The sequence below is a fragment of the Oratosquilla oratoria genome, chromosome 5 (genome assembly GCF_046742065.1).
Source record: "Oratosquilla oratoria isolate Oo_2021 chromosome 5, ASM4674206v1, whole genome shotgun sequence".
NCBI lineage: Eukaryota > Metazoa > Arthropoda > Malacostraca > Stomatopoda > Squillidae > Oratosquilla > Oratosquilla oratoria.
The window spans coordinates 42,710,932-42,733,645 of NC_134781.1; the positions used below are offsets into that span (position 1 = coordinate 42,710,932).

The 22,714-nt window shown below is 40.9% G+C and overlaps 3 protein-coding genes across 3 annotated transcripts in view; all 3 read left to right on the forward strand.

Moving 5' to 3' along the window:
- The window catches only part of LOC143025488 (uncharacterized), a 608,144-nt gene that overhangs the window by 30,442 nt on the left and 554,988 nt on the right, over positions 1-22,714 (forward strand). The window lies entirely within an intron of this gene.
- Positions 16,676-21,472, forward strand: LOC143025761 (uncharacterized). Its single transcript, XM_076185767.1, has 3 exons — positions 16,676-16,807; positions 20,024-20,222; positions 20,391-21,472. Exons 1-3 carry the CDS (start codon positions 16,676-16,678, stop codon positions 21,470-21,472), a joined length of 1,413 nt encoding a protein of 470 aa, XP_076041882.1.
- LOC143025762 (uncharacterized) lies at positions 21,733-22,050 on the forward strand. The gene has a single exon (XM_076185768.1). The coding sequence runs from the start codon at positions 21,733-21,735 to the stop codon at positions 22,048-22,050; it is 318 nt and encodes a 105-aa protein (XP_076041883.1).

Below are 22,714 nucleotides of genomic sequence, written 5' to 3' on the forward strand. Positions count from 1 at the left end.
TATTGCTATTTGCAGTTTGCTAATTTGAGCTTCCGCTAAATTGAGATTCGTTAAATCGGGCTTCTACTGTATATATATGTGTTTATATACATATATATATATATATTATTTTTGTGTATTATATGTGTGTATTTATGCATATATATGTGTGTGCGCATGTGTGTATATGTGTATATATATATATATATATATATATATATATATATACAATATATAGACATGACAGAATTGAATAGACACCAAGATAAATCGTTTAATATATTAAACAAGGAGTTTATAAAATTAATGTGTTTATAAATGGTCACAATGTGACTAATAATTGGTTGCCATCCCCTTTGCTTTTTTTCAATTCAAGGACACTTCTAGGCATGATAGTGATTAGTTTACGAATATCATCTTGAGGGATTTCTTGCCATGTTTCCCGTAGTAATCCTAAGAGTTTGGGCTTTGAAGATGGCTTCCTGTCCTTTTTGCGAAGTTGTTGGTCTAATATGCCCAGATGTGTTTAATAGGGTTCATATCCGGGGACTGACTTGGCCATGGAAATTTCATGATCCCATTTTGGCTAAACCAGTTTTGTATCCCTTGAGCAGTGTGACAAGGAGCTCCATCTTCCATAAACAGGAAGACATTTTTACTCATTCTATCACTGGAGAATATTGGAATGAGTCCTTCCTTTAATATAGAAACATATTTGCCTGAATTGATGTTTCTCTTGACACTCACAAGCTCTGATCAACCATCACTCCAAATTGCACCCCACACCATTATTGAAATGCCCCAATGTTTCACTGCTGGCTGCAGTCTTTTGAGGTCAAATTCTTGACTACAGAGTCTCCAGACCCACACTCTTCCACTGTCAGAAAATAATGCCAATCGTGACTCATCAGAGAAAATGACAGTGCTCCAAAAGGCCACAGGTCTCTCCACCATCTCAACATCCCAATCCTTTCTGCACTTGATATTGGCTGGACGAAGGAGTGGTTCCTTGCAGCTCTGCCAGAATAACCCAGCTTGTGGAGTTACCTGACAGCTGTTCTAGGACTGACATCAGCTTGTGCTGCTATGTCAGAGGCCTTGCAACATGGATCCTCTTTGATATTTTTGACAAAACTCAAGGTTCTGAGGGCCTGGGACGACCTGAATGAGGTTTTGTGCCCTTCTTGCCTTCTCTGGTGAATTGTATGATCACTCTATTAACAGTAGAAAGAGGTATTGACAGATTTTCAGATATTTTGCGTTGACTAAGTCCATAATCGTGTTGACCCACAATACGACCTCGCTGAAATTAAGATAGGTCTACTGCTCCTTTGGTTTGTGGCATGCTTGATTAATCTTGTATGTAATCTGAAACATAAATCTAGGTAAATATAACATATTGGTGTCTATTCAATTCTCTCATGTTTATATATATATATATATATATATTATATATATATTATATATATATATATATATATATATATATATAATCACGAAGAACCCACAGTCAGAATAAAAGGAAACTTAGAAGAAAGTATAACTTCTATATATCGGCTAATAGCCATAGCCCTCTTTAGGAATGTATAAAGAAGAGGACTATAGCTATTAGCCGAAATATAGAAGTTATGCTTTCTTCTAAGTTTCCTTTTATTCCGACTGTGGGTTCTTTGTGATTATTATTTACAAATGGGCTTCAACATTTTGTCTAAGTGATATGTATATATATATATATATATATATATATATATATATATATATATATTTATTTACATAGTACAGTCGAACCTCGAAAGCCCGGACCTCGAATGCCCGGACCCTCGTATGACCGGTTCGAAATGAACAAAGGGCGGGCTTTTCAAGCAAAGTTCCCTATTTGTCCGGTAGGTGGCAGCGACGGCCGTACACGTGTACTCAAACCCGGCCCAGTCAAGCCGCCACCAGGGCTGCCTTTTCGTAGAATTTTGTACCAAAACGTAGTAAAATAGCGGCATGTGGCAACTGCACAAGGACATGACATTTTTTCTACATATCAGCGGGTTGTTAAAAACGTTCAAAAACTCACTTTTGTTTAAAAATCATAGAACTAATTATCAAATAATAAATGGTACATCAAAATATGACTTTTATTGGTAATTGTGTTACCGTATTTTTCGGACTATAAGGCGCGGGCAAAATCCTTAAAATCGGCCAAAATCGGGTGATGCGCCTTATCGTGAGGTGCGCCTTGTGTGGCTTCAGAGAAAAAAAATGCCTCGGACAGTGACGTACTATTTTGACACGTTTCGTAGCTAGCCTGCCGACGGCAACAGTGCATAGTCCTAGCAAAATTTACAACCAAGTTATAACCAAGATGCATATATCTTGACAAGAAAATTGCGAAAACTTCGACAGTTTTCGAGTCCATGCCACCGCAACCATTCATGCTATCACGGCTATGACATGATAGCGTCCACAACACAGACAGCCATTTTGTATTGGTCTAGTCTCGCTCCACTCAGACTGTAGTCATTTGGGTATTCTTTTAGTTTCGACCATGGGCGCAATATAGCAATAAAAAATTAATTATTAATTTTGTAAATTAAAATGTATCAACGTAATATGCAATTTTGTGGGCGGAAATGAAAATAAAAAATGCCTTGCTACAAGCAAATATGCTAATGAACGAAGTCGGTAGCATAGGATCGGGACGCCATCTTGTCTCGGTACTTCCGACAGTACCTCGCCAGGTAAATTTTCTTGAAGGAATGTTATGGAGAGGAGATACATGCATTCCTTCAAGCTGCAAGAACTTTGTATACCCCGCAAGGTGAGAGAGTGGTTGAAAAGCCCGCCAACGTCTCTCACGACGACGACAACGAGGACGATCCGGATGACATTTAATTTGCAGGTAATGATTTATTAAACACAGGTTAGGTTAGACGAATTTATCATCCTTTCATTTCTTCGACGTCGGCATCTATCATAACAAACATGGCGTACCATTCGTCCGACACTACTTCGCTACTTACGAAATCTGTTTAAGCACTTTTTTGTTTTTTATTTCCGCTCACAAAATTGCAAATTACGTTGATATATTATAATCTAAAAAATTAGTAATTAATTTTCTATTAATATATTGCGCCCATGGTCGAAACTAAAAATTTACCTTAATTTGTAATCCTGTGTTTTTAAGTGAATACAGAATTCCGGGAATAAAACTGCTAATGTTGGTTTAATTCCCCACAATTCCCGTAACGTGTTGATGTTGTTTTTTAGGGGTATTGGCATGGCAGACCGTCCATGGAGGTGGTCTGATTTCACTGACCAAAATAAAAATATATATATATCATTTCTGTAATTTTGCTAAATCCCAACCGATTTTTCTCATTCAACAACGAAAATGTTCAGTTCTGAAAGCACTCACATATGCATGATTATCCGATGACGAGACCAGGTGCGCCTTATGTAAGGACGGGAATAGCAAATTACGGGTGCGCCTTATGGTCCGAAAAATACGGTACTTATAAAATATTATACCCCAAAAGATACGTTTTTACCGTGTAGAAAAAAATTCTACGCTAAAGTTTCAGCTTTCTTTTAGCGATAATAATAATAATAATAATAATAATAAAAAATTATATCTTACTGAATATGTTAGGCCACGGGGGCCTTATATACATTCAAGAAAAAAAAAAAAAGAACCACCATTTTGTCAAAGTTTGATAAGTATATCTTGCTATGAAAGTCTGCACACGCCCGAGAAAAATGTATGGCAACAGTCCCAATCTACACGGCAGTGTAGAAAACACGGCAACCCTGGCCGCCACCACTGTTCCGCATGCATACCTTCCGATATTTACAGTGTACGTAAAAAAAAAAAATAGTACAGTACACTGTATATACAGTACATTTACATGCCTGTATTACAGTTATTATTACAGATTTTTTGGTATAGCATTATTATTACAGTATTATTATTAGTGTTAGAGTATTATTCTTGTGTGTTTCTATGCCATATCATACATTACCTATATGTATACCGCTATGAAAATCTACGGTTGTTAGGGCGATATTTTCGATGACCGGACATTTGGCATGACCGGACCACCCTTCCCCCCAATTAGTCCGGGCTTTCGAGGTTCGACTGTATATACAGTGATACCTTGAGATACAATGGCGCTAACATATGAAATTTTTGAGATGTAATTTTTTTTACACCCTAACAAACATACAAGGAAATTTTTGAGATACGATGTGGTAATGTGCAATAATTTGAAACACCAGCAGTTGGTGGCAGAATGTTCACTTGGCTCCCATCGATTCCCGACGCTTCAATTTGTGTGTTGTCTTCTTGTTTACATCTTCGATGTTTGTTCACTATGTGCCTGTTTTGTGTATTATTATTTTGATTTTTTGTGCATAACCATGGGTTCCAAAGGTAAGGACAAGGAAAGTAAAAAAAAAAAAAGGATGTTGATGGAGGTAAAATATGAAATTGCAAAACATGAGCATGGTGTGCGGGTGAGTGACTTAGCCAAAGAATATGGCTGCAATGCATCAACAATATCCATGATCATTAACCAGAAAGGGGCAATAAAGAAGGTACAGCCTTCCAAAGGTGTTCCATTATTTCGAAGCTTAGAACAGACCTACATAATGAGATGGAGCACCTATTTTTAACATTTATTAAGGAGAAGGAGTTGGCTGGTGACTGTTACGGAAACAATAATCTCAGAAAAGGCTTTTGCTGTCTTCCAAGATTTTAAATGTGATGTAACTAAGGAAGGAGAACCATCGGAAGGTACTGTTGGTGAGGAATTTAAAGGCAGGCAAAAAAAACAAAAAACGAACTGGCATGTACTCTGTAATTGGGCATGGAGAAGCATCCAGTGGAGAAGTTAAGGCAGCTGAAGACTTAATAAAGACTTTTGAATCTATTGTAGCTCAAGGAGGATACGTACCGTAGCAAGTTTTCAACTGCGATGAAACTGGGCTGTTTTGGGAAAAATTGCCTAGGCGCACGTTTATCACCGTGGAGGAAAAGAGCCTACCTGGCCACAAGCCTATGAAAGATAGGCTTACTCTTGCCCTTTGCACTAATGCTAGCGGCAAATGTAAAGTTAAGTCGTTAATTGTGTACCACTCTGAAAACCCCAGGGCCAGCTCATAAAGTTTTGAAAGACAAATTACAAGTTATGTGGCGAGCAAATAGTAAGGCATGGGTGACCCGTCAGTTTTTTATAGAGTGGATGTACTTAGTTTTTGGCTCTGCTGTCAAGAAATAGTTAATGGAGAATGGTTTCCCACTTGTCTCCTTTTCTTGGATAATGCTCCTGGTCATCCTCCAGGCCTTGAGGATGACATCTTAGATGAATTCAAATTCATAAACGTTGTGTATCTGCCCCCAAATATAACGTCTGTCCTCCAGCCGATTGAACCAACAAGTCATCTCTAATCTTAAGAAACTGTTCACAAAGCAGCTCTTCAAACGTTGCTTCGAAGTTAGCCAAAACACCAACCTAACATCACGTGAATTTTGGAAAGACCATTACAACATCATAATCCAAGACTCATAATCTTTCCTGGCAATGGGTTACTAGGAGAACCTTGAACTATGCCTGGAAAAAACTATGGCCTGGTGTTGTTGCAGAATAAGACTTTGAGGGATAGGAACAGCCACCAGAATCACCTGTTCAGGAGGAGGTCGTGTCCACTGGTCGTTCCATGGGGCTGGAGGTAGGCGAGGCAGGTTGCTGATCTTGTTGAGGAGCATGCTGAAGAACTCACGACGGAGGAGCTGAAGGAGTTACAGATGACCCACTTGGAGGTGATGCTGGATCAGGAGGAGGTACTAACTTCACGTGAAATTTGTGATATCCTTTCCAAGTGGCAAGAAGTGTCTGGTTTTGTAGAGAAAAAGCACCCTGAGATATTGTCTACAGGGAGAGCAAGTGCCTTATTTAATGATGCATGCCTTTCACACTTTCGCAACATATTAAAAAGAGGCAGAAATGGACCACTCTTGATCATTTTCTCTTAAAGCGACCATGTAGAGAAGGTAATGGAGGTGAGGCCAAAAGGGCCAGACATGAAAGTGATGATAAAAAATCAAGTTGTAAAGCCCTCCACCCCCCCCCCAAAAAAAAAAGGAAAAATAAATTGAAAAGCCCAAAATTAGTTTTTAATCATATAAAAAACGAAAAAGTCTTAGTTATTTTCAATTCATTTCTATTAATGTGTGTGTGTTTATAATGTTTAATTGTGTGTTTATCATTACCCACTGTACATGTGTGTGTCGTACGCTAGCTCTCGTTGCCCTCTCTCCCTCCCTCCTCCACCTGGCTCGCACCTCCATTCACCGCTATCCCCTGTCTCATTGTTATTTATAATTTTATCATTGTTTTATTACTCATTTATTTATCTACAAAATATGCCTTTTTGTGGAATTTAAGCTTGTTTTGGGGGTAATTTCGTATCGCTGGAACGGATTAATTCTGTATCCATTAATTTAAATGGGAATAATTGTTTTGAGATACAATTTTTTTCTTTCTTTCTTTTTTTTTACATATGACGGCGGTCATGGAACGAATTAATTTAATATCTCAAGGTATCACTGTATATATATATATATATATATAATATATATGTGTGTGTGTGTATATTTCAACAATCACAATGCACTTTAACTCTAAGCCATCAAGGCCGACATGCAGAAATTGAAATGTGGTACTGCCAAGGACTCGAACCCCAGCATCCTCATGACAAGTGTGGTAGTGACTTACCAAGTAGGCTCTCTCTTGATAGCCTAGTTGGTAAGTCACTACCGCTTTTGTCATGAGGATGCTGGGGTTTGAGTCCTTGGCAGTACCACATTTCAATTTTTGCATGTCGGCCTTGATGGCTTAGAATTAAAGTGCATTGTGGTTGTTAAAATGTATCTCTTATCACTGGGACCCATTCAGTGTTGTACACACACACACACACACACACACACACACACACACACACACACACACACATATATATATATATATATATATATATATATATATATATATATATATCAAGGACTACTATTACACAGGACTGAGCGAAGTTCGAAGAGCGGAAGAAAAGCTAATACAATTACAAGATGTCACCTCCTGTTCTACTATAGAGATAGGAACAAAGGAAGATCTAGTGGAGTAGGATTCTTGATAAACTGAGAGGTTGCTGGTAACGTAGTCAAATTCAGTAGTTGATCAGACAGGGTAGCTTGGATTGTGATTAGGATGTGTAAAATTTACACTCTAAAAATAATTCAGGTTTATGCACCAACTTCACAGAGTTCAGAAGATGAAATGGAGTCCTATGATGATTTAGTCAGGTAATGGATCAAGAAAAAATAGTACACATTGGTAATAGGCGACTTTAATGCTAAAATTTGGAAGAAGATGGGAGATGAGTCGTGCATTGGGAAGTTTGGAGTAGGTGAAAGAAATGACAGAGGCGAGATGTTAGTCAATTTTGCAGAGAACTACAACATGAGGACAATGCACACTTTCTTCCAAAAGCGTGTAGGTCGTAAATGGTCCTGGAGAAGTCCAAATGGAACAACAAAGAACGAACTAGACTTCATATTAGGAGATGAGAGCAAGAGAGTCAGCAGTGTTACGGTCATAAAGTCAACATAGGTAGTGACCATAGAATGGTAGATTGCACAGCTAAATTCAACTTCAGAGCCGAGAGAAATAAATTACACTTTAAAAAAGAAAATAAGCCTTCCAAAGGTTAATAGGAAATTTCAGTTAGAAATTAAAAATAGAATCGAATCTCTAAGAACTAACGAGGACACCGTCGAAGATATGAATTTGAATTTAGTTGATATCATTAGGGAATCGGCAAAGTAGGAAATACAAAAAGTATCAGAGAAAATAAATACTCCAAAGCTACAAATGACCTAATTAAAAGAAGAATGACCATGCAGATTAAAAACAGGAGAGACGAAATAGAAAGAGTAAAACTAAAGCTTATCAACAAAAGGCAGTGATCAGAGAAAAGAAAGAAAAACATGGTGAAATAGAGAAACTATTCGGAAAGGTAAAGTATTATAAGGAACGAGCGCAGTCATGCTTTAGGAAGACAACAAATTATATGTTTGAAAGATAGGAATGGAGGAATTAAATCCAGAGACAGAATGGTACAAAGAGTAGAATAATTTTACCATAAGCTTTAATCGTCGAAGACCGTAGTTGAGTCAGTAAATTCATCTGTAGACATTAGTAGTTTACCAGAGATTACAAAGAAGTAAAATTTGCTCTAAAATATGAAACGAGGAAAAGCACATAGGGAAGATGGTATATCGATAGATCTCTTGAAAGACGTAGGGAAGAAGTTCGTATTAAGTTAGCTCAGTTGCACACCCAATTACTACGTCAAGAAAGCGTCCCTGAATCGTGGTGTAATGCTATAGTGATTTTGTTTCGTAAAAAAGGAGACCAGAAGGACCTTAATAACTGTCGACCGATTAGCTTACTATCAAATGTATATAACATATTTTCCAAGATCCTTACAAAAAGACTGTCAAGTTTTAGATGGAAACCAACCGAGAGAACAGGCAGACTTTAGATCACTTGCAGACGACGAGCCAACTGATCGAGAAAACTACAGAATACTATATACCTCTCTGTTTAGCCTTTGTAGATTACGAGGCCTTTGACTCGGTAGAACAAATAGCTACACTAAATTCGCTACGCAAGTAGGGTACAAACGAACAGATCGTAAGAGTTTTAGAAAAGAATTATGCGAAAGGTACCGATATAATTCGACTATATAAAGATATAGAAAAGATCAAGATCGAGATAGGAGTACGGCAAGGCAATACAATTACACCCAAATTATTTACAGTTTGCTTAGAAGATATTTTTAGAAGGTTGAGTTGGGAAGAGAGAGGTTTGAAGATTAATGGCGAATATTTGAACCACCTAAGGTTTGCGGATGGCATTATTCTTATTTCAGAAAGAGCAGAAGATTTGCAAAATACGCTGAGTGATCTGAACAAGGAAAGTTTCAAAGTAGGTTTGAAAATGAATAAGAGTAAGAAAGTAACGAGTTCAAAGTAAAGATATTATAATCGATGGTGAGAGTCTTGAAGAAGTTGAAGAGTATAATTATTTAGGCCAGATGGTGAAAGTGACCAAAGATCATTATAGTGAGATAAAAAGACGTATTACAATTGGTAGGAAAGTGATAAGTATAATAAAATCCTGAGAAGCTCTCTATCTTTAAAGTTTGAAATGTAAAGTTTACAATCAATACATTCTGCCAGCAATAATCTACGGGTGTGAGACTTGGAAACTAACGAAGGCGATAGAGATAAAGCTAAGGACTGCACAGAGGAGAATAGAAAGATCAATGATGGGAATAACGCTGAGAAATCGAAAGAGAGTAAGTTGGGTGAGAGCAGACTAGAGTGAAAGATATTGCGGATGCGGTTGTGGTGAACAGAGTCCACCACGTGTGCTTCTACGCGATATTTTGGCTTATAGTATCGCCGCTGCAGAAATGGGATGGACAAGGAATGTATATGTGTTGTAGAAACAGCTGGCCTTGGGCCTTGTGTTACTAGTATGTAGGTTAAGTCCATATTACGCCTGTACTACAGGCTATTGTATCCTCATGAAAGCACAACCTAGGCCCTGCCGAGCCATGTTTCGGAGAGGCTGGGTCGTCCGGTACCTTTCGGTACTGAAGAATGGTATATAAGGGCACAGGCTGTGGTCCCCATGTTCAGTTCTCTTCTGTACTTGTCACTAGCAGTGCGCGACCCAAGGCCCGCGGTCACTTTTGCGATTATGGGCAGCCTCTGATCCCTGACCGCTGACCCAGCCTAGGTCGACACTCGCACTAACCAGAATAAAACCAGCAAATCCACTCGAGTCTCCTTCACTCCCCCGGCACCAAAACACGAGTAACGTTCGCGTAATGCAGGGGTTCCCAAAGTGGTCGATATCGACCCCCAGGGGTTGATGAGACCATCCAAGGGGTCGACAAATAGCCAAGGGGTCGAAAGGGGGTCAGTAGATTGCTAGGTGGTCGGTATCGACCCCCAGAGGGTCGATGAAACTATCCAAGGGGTTGAAAGGGGGTCAGTAGATTGCTAGGGGGTCGAAAGGCAGTCTTTAAAATTAAATGGTTAGCATGAAATTATCATGTTCTCTTCCTGTACTGAAAGAGTGAGAATAATCAACCAACCAATACCTAAACTTAAAGAAAAACCATGTCAGTTCACTCTGAGTCGAAAATCCTCCCCATTCTCTGTATGTAGGGAGAATCTAACATACACACAACCACATCGTGAATGAACATCAAGATGACGAGGTTGTGTCATATTATTGGCTTAAATATTACTTATAGTAATATAATAAAGAATATATAATATAAATGTTTATCTTAAAACATGTTTATGTATATGTGAAATTGTCTGTATCATTATTGGAACGCCGTCGCCTTGATGAATGTTGTCATTTAGCCCTTCTATAAAGGATCAAAATGATGATAACACTATTGATAACTAGAATTATAATAATAATAACAATATTAAAAATATGATAATAATAAGGATAAGGATAATGACAACTATAATAATAATAATATTACTAGCATTAATAACAATAACCACACCAATAATAATAATAAATTAACATAATTCGTGAATTGATAGTTTGGGGGTCTATAGAAAACCTTAATTTTTACTAGGGGGTCGATGAGCTGAAAAGTTTGGGAACCCCTGGCGTAATGTTACACGGTAAAAGAGAGGAAGTGGAATTGGGCAGGTAAGTTAGTGTGAACGGCTAATGAGCGATGGAGCAAGTGTGTTACTGAGTGGACTCCGCGAGATGGGAAGCGTGGAAGGAGACCAGACAGAAAGTGGAGAGACGAGACTGAGAAGTTTGCAGGAGTGTCGTAGTAAAGGCTGGTGCGGTCGTGTGAATCGTGGAATGCTATGAAGGCCTTAGTTCAGCAGTGGACTCGGGATGACTGATTTGATATATATATATACTTGTGTGTGTGTGTGTGTACATATATTTGTGGGTAAAGTTGCCACCTTATAATTTCTTTGGTTACTTATTTCGTGTCGCTAATTATTTGTTACATGGGGTGATGGGGATGGGGAGTGTGGGGATTTAGCTGGTAATGCCACCAGTGTTGGTGGTCTTTTAGAAAAATAAACGTTGTCCAATTTCTTGTGGTGTGTTTTGACTGGAGTAATAAATCTTTGTATGTTGCTTCTGTTGTTGGTGGTGGTGGAAGTGAAGCTATAGGCTCTCTCCCCTCACCTCCATCCTCCTCCTTTTTGGTGCCCCCACACCCTTTGGGGGGTATTGTTCTCAAGAATAGAAAAGCTAGTAAATTGTTAGTAATGAAATGATGTTCCTCCTCTTCCTCCGTCTCTCTCTCCTCCCATTTTCCTCCCCATCCTTCCGTCGCCGTCTTCCATCTCGACTTATATAGCCTTCCTGATTTCCTCGTCCTCCTCTTCCTCTTCCTCACCCCGACACGGTCCATCTCGATGTTGCACATCATTTGCTCTTTTTCTCCGAGATGGGTCCTTCCGAGGGACGGGGGATGGGGGTGGGAAGACAACATTCCAGCTCTCCCTGGGGAGTTGTCGGCGCTCCCCGAGGTGCACCTGTAAGTCGATGAGTGTGTGATGCTGACTTTTGTTGTTTTATTTTATATTATTTGTTTTATTCTTGTTGTTATTTGTTTATTTGTTCAATAGTTACGGGCTGGTGCAAGTATATGTGAAACACAGAGGCCGTATTTTTCCCCAATGGAGAGTTCGGTGGTCCTGCAGTGGATCACCAAAACTGCTAACATGCATGCGCGTGCACACACACACATACATTAATATGATTGGTTTCGATGGTGCGGACCAGTCTTCAAGTCCCGCAGTTCCCGGTGACTGCCACTTGCCTAGGGAGCCGATCACACAGGACAAATATTGTCATTAAGTGCCTCATAATGTGAACTTGCCTAGCCTCACTCCTGGGTACAGTAAATGGTTATTATTGCTATTGTAATCGTTTTTGTTATTTATCTATTTACTTGTTTATTTATTTTTATACCTAGTGACCTTCCACCTGTCAGGGGTCCATCTCAGCTGAATAAAATTGCTTGGCTTGAGCCAGAATAAAATCCTTTAAATGTATCGATCGGGTGATCTGACACCTGTGGGTCTTGTCACCTGTGCTCCACCACACCTCTCCCGATGACCCTTTCTCGAAGGGCACTTGTTCTTTTGCCGTGGTGGTGCCCTTCGGGAAGGGAGGAGGAGGAGGAGGAGGGGCATGAATTTATATGACGGTATCGCCATTATTATGTAAAGAATATGTCAATTTCTATTCGTGTTTTTCCCGATTTGGCGGTATTTTGGAAATCCCCGCCAGTATTTTGAAATACCTGTACTATCCTGGCTAATCCTATCCTAATCTATCCTAACATAAACTAATCGGAAACTAATCTAAAATTGAATCCAATCCTTACTATCACCATTTTTATTCATCTTGGGAGGATCCCCGCAAAGGGGTAGCCTACTTGTGTAGCCTACCTGGCGGCCCTATTCTCTCGAAGACTCGTTGACAACAAACACGGGGCTGTTCTATTAGCCGCTAAAAGCGACTTATGAACTACCCCTCTGCTTATCCAGTGTCAACGGAAAGTTAGTCAACTTGCCTTCAAGCTGTCCTATTGTCAGCACTTACTTGCCGTTAGGTAAGTTAACTTGCAGCATCTGACACTAGCGGCTACTAAACTAGTCCCGTGTCAACGAACCTTTATGCTTTCCGTCGCCGGGCTCTCTCATTCATCGTCATGACCCCCCCCCTCCCCCCCACACACTTCTATGGGAAGAGAGTTCACAGAATTCAATAAAATCACCTGGGGGCATGCAGAATAAATCCTATCTATAGAAGGGAGTTGATATTGCAAGTGAGGCAAGGTAGGTGAGGTTATGTAAAGAGGTTCAGGTGGATTTTACATACATAATTACATCACACGTACCTGTTTACAAAGTCATCGTCGTCACGTTACGGTCCTCAGGCCTGAGGAAGGGTGTGTGTGACGTCACGCCCCCCTCCCACTTCTACATGGGTCGTGTTTACGCCGACTGTGGAATGTACGTTATGTCAGGTGTGGGTTTACCTGCCCAGTTCGGAAGCTGGACATCCCAATGTCGGTGGATCGAATACAGGTAGATAAAGACTCGTGTCGCCGCCACCTGAACTAGTTTTCTGTTGTTTAAAATATGACTTGCTTTTGTTACTTATTTATTTATTTATTTAAGAGCACTTTCGCTATACCGGGGTCCTCGTTCGAATTATAGAAATCACCTGGCGGCAACCAGAATTTCATAAGTCGTAGATGACTGGGTTAAGGTTAATCAGGTTAAGGCGACGGCACACTAGGCATTTCTCGCTGGTATGCTACTTGCTTTTGCTACTTTGTTTAAGTAGAAACGACTTCGGATGCGATTTTTTGTTTTCCAAATTTCCAAATGTCAAATTACCCTTGCGTCATATAGTGAGAAGCTGAATGACGAACTAAGAGAAGTTAAACCTAAAATACGAATGTGAGACACATTGTTGTGATGTTCTTACGGTAGTCTAAAATATTGTAACCAAAGTAATTTCTAATCAAACGAAGTAGCAAAAGCAAGTAGCATGCTAGCCTAGTGTGCCAACACCTTTAGGTTTAAAACGGATAACGTTCCAGCTTTCTTACAACGTCGATCATATGTGCATCCAGTAAGACGTCTTAAGGACATGGAGTGGTTCTGACGACATCAGTCATAATCACAACAATGGCTCCATTATGTCACCCCTACGGACCGGAGTTACGTACTGTTCTATTATAAGTGGAGAGTAATCTCTAATATATATGTATATGTTGTGTATGTTTTAAGACAGATTGAACATTTTTAGAAGCTCCGCCATGGGATACGAACCCTGACCCGTGCGTCGATAATCACGAGGCCAAGACGCTAGCGACCATGCTACATGGTGATGGTTCAAAAGGACTGTACTAGTCCCCGACCACGCTTCACGTAACATTGGAAGATCTAGTCTCATTTTCATCTAATCCCGTATTAGGCGAGCCCTCCGACAAGTTGTGTATGTTTTAAGACAGATTGAACATGTTTAGAAGCTCCGCCATGGGATACGAACCCTGACCCGTGCGTCGATAATCACGAGGCCAAGACGCTAGCGACCATGCTACGTATTAGGCGAGCCCTCCGACAAGTTGTGTATGTTTTAAGACAGATTGAACATTTTTAGAAGCTCCGCCATGGGATACGAACCCTGACCCGTGCGTCGATAATCACGAGGCCAAGACGCTAGCGACCATGCTACATGGTGATGGTTCAAAAGGACTGTACTAGTCCCCGACGCACGGGTCAGGGTTCGTATCCCATTGCGGAGCTTCTAAAAATGTTCAATCTGTCTTAAAACATACACAACTTGTCGGAGGGCTCGCCTAATACGTAGCATGGTCGCTAGCGTCTTGGCCTCGTGATTATCGACGCACGGGTCAGGGTTCGTATCCCATGGCGGAGCTTCTAAAAATGTTCAATCTGTCTTAAAACATACACAACTTGTCGGAGGGCTCGCCTAATACGGGATTAGATGAAAATGAGACTAGATCTTCCAATGTTACGTGAAGCGTGGTCGGGGACTAGTACAGTCCTTTTGAACCATCACCATGTAGCATGGTCGCTAGCGTCTTGGCCTCGTGATTATCGACGCACGGGTCAGGGTTCGTATCCCATGGCGGAGCTTCTAAAAATGTTCAATCTGTCTTAAAACATACACAACTTGTCAGAGGGCTCGCCTAATACGGGATTAGATGAAAATGAGACTAGATCTTCCAATGTTACGTGAAGCGTGGTCGGGGACTAGTACAGTCCTTTTGAACCATCACCATGTAGCATGGTCGCTAGCGTCTTGGCCTCGTGATTATCGACGCACGGGTCAGGGTTCGTATCCCATGGCGGAGCTTCTAAAAATGTTCAATCTGTCTTAAAACATACACAACTTGTCGGAGGGCTCGCCTAATACGGGATTAGATGAAAATGAGACTAGATCTTCCAATGTTACGTGAAGCGTGGTCGAAGACTAGTACAGTCCTTTTGAACCATCACCATGTAGCATGGTCGCTGTCTTGGCCTCGTGATTATCGACGCACGGGTCAGGGTTCGTATCCCATGGCGGAGCTTCTAAACATGTTCAATCTGTCTTAAAACATACACAACTTGTCGGAGGGCTCGCCTAATACGGGATTAGATGAAAATGAGACTAGATCTTCCAATGTTACGTGAAGCGTGGTCGGGGACTAGTACAGTCCTTTTGAACCATCACCATGTAGCATGGTCGCTAGCGTCTTGGCCTCGTGATTATCGACGCACGGGTCAGGGTTCGTATCCCATGGCGGAGCTTCTAAAAATGTTCAATCTGTCTTAAAACATACACAACTAACTTATCGGAGGGCTCGCCTAATACGGGATTAGATGAAAATGAGACTAGATCTTCCAATGTTACGTGAAGCGTGGTCGAGGACTAGTACAGTCCTTTTGAACCATCACCATGTAGCATGGTCGCTAGCGTCTTGGCCTCGTGATTATCGACGCACGGGTCAGGGTTCGTATCCCATAGCGGAGCTTCTAAAAATGTTCAATCTGTCTTAAAACATACACAACTTGTCGGAGGGCTCGCCTAATACGGGATTAGATGAAAATGAGACTAGATCTTCCAATGTTACGTGAAGCGTGGTCGGGGACTAGTACAGTCCTTTTGAACCATCACCATGTAGCATGGTCGCTAGCGTCTTGGCCTCGTGATTATCGACGCACGGGTCAGGGTTCGTATCCCATGGCGGAGCTTCTAAAAATGTTCAGTATATGTATATATATATATATAGAATCACCAGTGACGGTGATGTCGATCAAATAATTCCGACTGTCGTCCCCACATTCGAACCGAGACTCATGAAATCACAAAGCCATCGCTCTACCAAACTGAGCTAGCGAGCCTATAGAATTCTCCAGCCTGGGAGTTGATCTACTCCCGAGGAACTAAGTCGACTGCAAACTACCGTCCGTGCTTAATTTTACAGAGAACCAAGGCCAACTTGTAGATCGTGGTTAAGCTATATATATATATATATGTATATATATATATGTGTGTGTGTGTGTGTGTGTATAGGCAGTGGGGCAGGGGTTGGTAATGCGCCAGGGCGTATTCACACGTCAGTGGGCCATAGCGAATTACCTCTGGGGCCCCCTACTGCTCCGAGAACCCCGGGATCTCCGGGGCACAGGGTGACGAGTTATACCGCTCGACACTCGGTCGCTGGAGTAACTTCGGTAGAAAACAGGGGTACCACGTGAAGGTAAAACTCCAGCATTTAGAGGGCAGAGGCTTGGTCTTAAAGATAGCTTAAAGTAACTTAAATGTACACTTAAAAGTTCCTTAAGCCTATATTGCGCATGCACCCCCTCACCCCCTTGGATGGGCAAAGGATACAGGGAGCAAACCCCAAGATGATAACCTGTGGTGGCTCCCCGCATAAGGCAAGGCCCAATAGACCGAGCACTTGGCAGGCTCCTGCAACCCACTTCAGCAGGCGTTCGTCTGGATATCTCTTGCCATCGTCATATGCTGAGGTTGGCCATAGTATGTGGGAGGCAGGATTGCGCCACCTGCCACCCACTTTAATATATCATATGCGCAGGCTTCTGTTCTGCAATCCCTTCATCATCACCATCATCGTCATACCCGACAAGTCCTGCGGCGATGGGGATGGACCGGTAGGCACAAACTGTAGGTGCGGTTGGAAGTGTCTAGCTCCTACCTGCACGTAGGCGGCATGGGGTAGATGGTCGCCGAGGGTTGGGGTGAAGTGGCAGCCCTCTCCGGCAGCTCCCCATGTGACGAGCAGTCCCCGCAGTGCTCCCCCAATTTACAAAGGATTACAAAGGCAAAGCATGCCGACAGGAGACCTTTTGATCCATATCTAGGTCGGATGCAAAAAAAAAAAATAATAATAATAATAATAATAATAATAAATTAAAACTATGTCAATGTAAATAACAATTAAAATACATAAATAAATGCATTGGTATAGTTGAATAACAAACAAACAGGTAAATAGTAAATGATAATAAATTGACATATAACTAATAATAAATGAAAATCAGACAGACAAATTATAACAAAACAAAAACAAATAATATAACATAAATTATAATAATTACAGCATCTTACTTAGGTATTTATCTAAATGATTCTTAAAGCTTCGAACTGAACTACATTGCACTACCTGTGCAGGAAGTTTATTCCATTCATTAACTACACGGTTGGCAAAGTTGTTTCTACCTACTTCCAAATTGAATCTATTTCCGGACAGTTTGAGACCATTGTTTCTTGTCTGATTCTCATTCAATGTGAAAATGTTGTCACTTTTGATGTTGTCAATTCCCTTTAAAATCTTAAAGACCTGTATCAAGTCACCTCTGAGTCTACGCTTTTTTAGGGAAAACAGATTCATGTGCTTAAGTCGATTTTCGTATGATTTATTTTTGATATTTGGAATCAGTTTTGTGGCTCGCCGTTGTACTTTTTCCAGTCTGTCAATGTCTTTAATGAGATTCGGTGACCATGCGGAAACAGCATATTCCAAATGTGGACGAACTAACGATTTATATAGCTTGTTAATGAGTGATGGACTTTTGAAATCAAAAGATCGCGCAATCAATCCCAGAATCTTATTTGCTTTCTCAGAGGCTGAAATACACTGCTTGGATGATTTGAGGTCGTTACTGATAATTACGCCGTGATCTTTTTCACTATCCACTTTTGTTAACGAATTTCCAAATAACTTGTAATCGTACTTACTGTTATTTTTACCTATGTGCATTACCTTGCATTTACTTGTGTTAAATTTCATTAGCCACTTTTCAGACCATTGCTGTAATTGATCTAAATCTTCTTGAAAATCTAATTGGTTTGAGTGATCATTTGCCACTCCGCACAGTTTTGTATCATCAGCAAATTTGGAAACAGTAGATTTTAGTCCATGGTCTATATCATTTATATATACTATGAATAGAAGTGGCCCAAGAACGGAACCCTGAGGAACTCCACTTGCAACACTTTTCCATCCAGAAGTTTTTCCATTTAAAACAACTCTCTGTTTTCGACCTTTCAACCAATTACTAGTCCAACCTAATAGGCTACCACTTATTCCATGCAAAGCTAATTTAGTAAGTAGTCTTTCGTGTGGGACGGTATCAAAAGCTTTTGCAAAGTCTAGATATATTAAATCTATATTGTTTCTTTTGTCATAATTCGAGACAACTGTGTTGTAGAATTCGAGTAAGTTAGTCACGCAAGAACGTTTCCGTCTGAAACCATGTTGGCTATCATTTATCAAACGGTTACTTTCTAAATGATATTCGATAGCATCTCTGATGATAGTTTCCATTATTTTTCCTACGATCGAAGTCAAACTAATAGGCCTATAGTTATTTGGTTTCTTTTTGTCACCTTTTTTGAATATGGGAGTAACGTTAGCTAGCTTCCATTCTCTTGGGACATCTCCGGATATGATGGATTTCTTGAAAATAATTTCTAATGGAACAACAATCTCATTTTTCATTTCCTTTAAGATTTTTGGATGCCAACCGTCAGGCCCTGGTGTTTTATTAACTTTGAGTTTGTCTATACACCTTTTAATTGTTTCTTTTGTTATATTTACCGTAGTGAGTAAGTTTACCCCAGACTTTTCACAGGTTTCAGTTTGGAATTCACTTTGAGGTGTTTCGTTTACGAATATCGAGCTAAAATAATTGTTTAAGAGATTACACATTCCTTCATTTGAATATTCAAGTTGACCGTCAGCAGATAATAGTGGACCAATGTGATTCCTAACAACCTTTTTATCTCTAATGTAACTATAGAATTCTTTGGGATTCTCTTTGGATTTCTCAGCGATGTTCATTTCGTATTGTCGTTTTCTTTTTCTTATTGTCTTTTTTAAATCTCTCTGTATTGATACATAACTTTCATAGTCATTAGATGCACCCGAGCACTTATATTTCTTATAAGCCTGTCTCTTTTTAGCAATACTTTTTTCAGTTTCTTTGTCGAGCCACTTTGGGCGAGCCTGATTTGGGGGACGTCTGTCCTTAAAAGGAATGTAAGTTTGAATCATCTTAGTGAGCATATTTTGAAATATTTCCCACATCTGATCTACAGGCCTTTCGTTTAATTTTTCCTCCCAATCTGTAAGCTGAAGCTCCTGACGTAGTTCTATGAACTGAGCTTTACTGAAATCGGGTATTTTAGAAGCACAAGTATCTATTCTAAAATTGTTTAGGAGTTTGAATCTGACTAAGTTGTGATCGCTATTTGCAACAGATTCACCGACTTCTACATCAGTTGCCATGCTTTCGCGGCTAGTGATCAATAAATCGAGTAAGTTTCCATATCTTGTGGGCTCTCTTACATGCTGAATTAAGTAATTGTCACCAAGAAAATCAATCAAGCGACTACCTATATGGCCATGTTCAAGGGTCATCCAATCAATGTCAGTAAAATTGAAATCACCCATTATCAATAAATCCCGGTTGCAGAAACTAGACAGTTCTTGAAATAACAGTTTGTCATCTGCTAATGATAATGTCTTTGGCCTATATATTACACCTATATTCATTTTTTGTCCATTTGTTTGGGTTAACTCAACCCACAAACTGTCATATGCATCCTGTTTCACTTTCTCTAAAACACAAGCATGAACATTGTTTTTAACGTACAATAGAACACCCCCACCTTTCTTGTGGTTTCTATCCTGATGAAAGTGTTTAAATCCCGCAATATTAAATTCAGCTTCGAACTCAATCCGGGGAGGGATCTAGAAAAGGTGATCTATACTGTCCGCTTCACCATATCCGGATGGTCAGCTGCAGGCTATCAGGACACCTCTTTTATGCAGCCAACTAAAGAATAATTAAAGAACCTTACAGATTGCGACCTGGAACATTAGAACCTTGCTCGACAGTGATGTCAACCCTCGTCCGAGGAGAAGAACTGCATTGGTGGCCCACGAACTTAGCCGCTACAACATCGACATTGCAGCTCTTAGTGAAACACGATTGAGTGGTGAAGACTCACTCTCTGAAGAGGGAGAAGGGTACACCTTCTTTTGGAAAGGCCTCCCTGAAGGTGAGCGACGACTCTACGGGGTAGGTTTTGCAGTCAAAACATCTCTGCTGCGCCAAATCCCTAATACACCCGTAGGGATCAGTGAACGTCTAATGTCATGGAGAGTACCTCTGAGCTAAGGAAAACACATCACCATCATAAGTGCCTATGCTCCTACTCTTGCTGCAGAAGATTGTGTAAAAGAGGAGTTTTATAATTCTCTTAACGAATGCCTACAAGCAATCCACCGCACCGATAGAGTTCTCCTTATGGGTGACTTCAATGCAAGAGTTGGACGAGATCATGACATCTGGCCAGGCGTCCTGGGAAAGCATGGAGTTGGTAAAGCCAATGACAACGAATATAGACTCCTTACACTTAGCTCCGAACACCAACTACACATCACCAACACCAATTTCCAGCTGAAAACTAAACACAAGAATACATGGAAGCACCCCCGATCTGGCCACTGGCACCAGCTAGATCATATAATCCGACAGTCGGAGAGAAAAGAGGTTCTCATAACCAAGACAATGAGAGGTGCAGACTGCTGGACAGACCACCGATTAGTCCGCTGCAAGATCCGCCTTGAAATTCGACCTCAGCAACGAAGTGCGCCACCTACCAAAAAGCTGAATATCGCTTCCCTTGGAGATCCTGAAGTCTGCGCACAGTTCCGATGCAATGTTGCAGAGAGCCTTATGCAGCATGATCAAAGACTTGACTTAGGAACCAAATGGACTCGCCTCCACTCTGACTTGTACAATTGTGCAGTGGACACACTCAGATTCAAGCGAAAACACCATCAAGACTGGTTTGACCAAAACTCCTCTCGCATTCACCAACTATTAGAGGAAAAAAAGAAAGCTCATGATGCCCATCTAAACAATCCCCAATCCAGTGCTTTGAAAAATCGATTTACCAACATCAGAGCAGAGGTGCAGAGGGAATTGAGACAAATGGAGAACGAATGGTGGCAAGCCAGGGCAACAGAACTGCAACAATATGCCGACAGCAACAACTCACACGGCTTTTACAATGCAGTCAAGGCTTTCTACGGTCCAAAAAGGCATAGCAACCATCCAGTTAGAGCAGCAGATGGAACCACACTGCTGAAAAGCAATGAGCAAATTACCTCCAGATGGGCTGAACATTTTAATACCCTTCTTAATCAGGTTAATCCCATCATACCTACCATATTTGACAGCCTACCCAATCTTCCCACCATGGTCTCTCTAAACAAGATCCACCAGAAATGGAAGAAGTCCTAAGAGCTATTAGCGAGCTAAAAAATAACAAAAACCCAGGGCCAGATGGGATCCCAGCAGAGCTCTTTAAACAAGGAGGCTACCTACTAAAAGTTAATCTCCACTAACTTATCAGCGAGGTCTGGACAACTGGGGAGGTACCTCACATACTGAAAGATGCAAATATCATCACCCTCTATAAGAAGAAGGGAGATAGGGCTAACTGTGGCAATAGCAGGGGCATATCACTCCTAGTGGTGGCCGGTAAAATTGTTGCTAAGATCATGCTTTCTCGGCTTACGGATGAAATAACCGAAACAAACCTCCCAGAGAGCCAATGTGGCTTCCGCAAACATCGTAGCACCACAGACATGGTGTTCTGCCTGCGCCAGCTGCAAGAGAAAGCCAGGGAACAAAAGAAAGATCTTTTTATCGCCTTCATCGATCTTACGAAGGCTTTCGACACAGTAAACCGCCCCCTTTTATGGTTACTTCTCGAAAAGATGGGAGTCCCTTCCAATTTTCTCTCTGTGCTCAAAGGCCTGCATGAAGGGATGCAAGCACGGGTGTATGCGGCACACTCTCAGAACCGTTTGAAGTAAAGGTTGGAGTTAAGCAGGGCTGTGTCCTTGCACCCACTCTTTTTAACATCTTTTTACTTGCCCTAATAAAGTTCACTCATGCAGCCCTGGGAAGAGATGCTGGCATAAGTATTAAACACCGGCTAGATGGCAGCCTGTTTAACACCCGACGCCTGCACGCCAGAACTAAAGTCTCTTCCACGCAGGTAATAGAACTGTATGCTGATGACTGTGCCATTGTTGCGCATGACGCCGAAGATCTGCAGAATATCCTTGATGTCTTTTCCTCCACTTATACTGCCATGGGTCTCAGAGTCAATACCTTAAAAACAGAAATATTTGTTCAAACTATACATCCACCTGAGACACCTCACCTTTTTCTCGTCAATGGAGAACCCGTTAAAACAGTAGAACAATTCACGTACCTCGGCAGCGTCGTCCACTCTGCTCGGTGGACCTGGATATCCAAAGAAGAATCAATCTTGCCTCCTCTGCCTTTGGCCGCCTCAGAGACAGAGTCTTCTCAAATAACAATCTCAGAATAGATACCAAGGCAGTAGTATATAAAGCCGTATGTATATCCACCCTACTTTAAGGCTCAGAAACTTGGACTACCTATAGACGCCATATCCGCACCCTGGAGAATTTTCACACCAGGTGTCTCCAGCGGATACTAGGTATATCA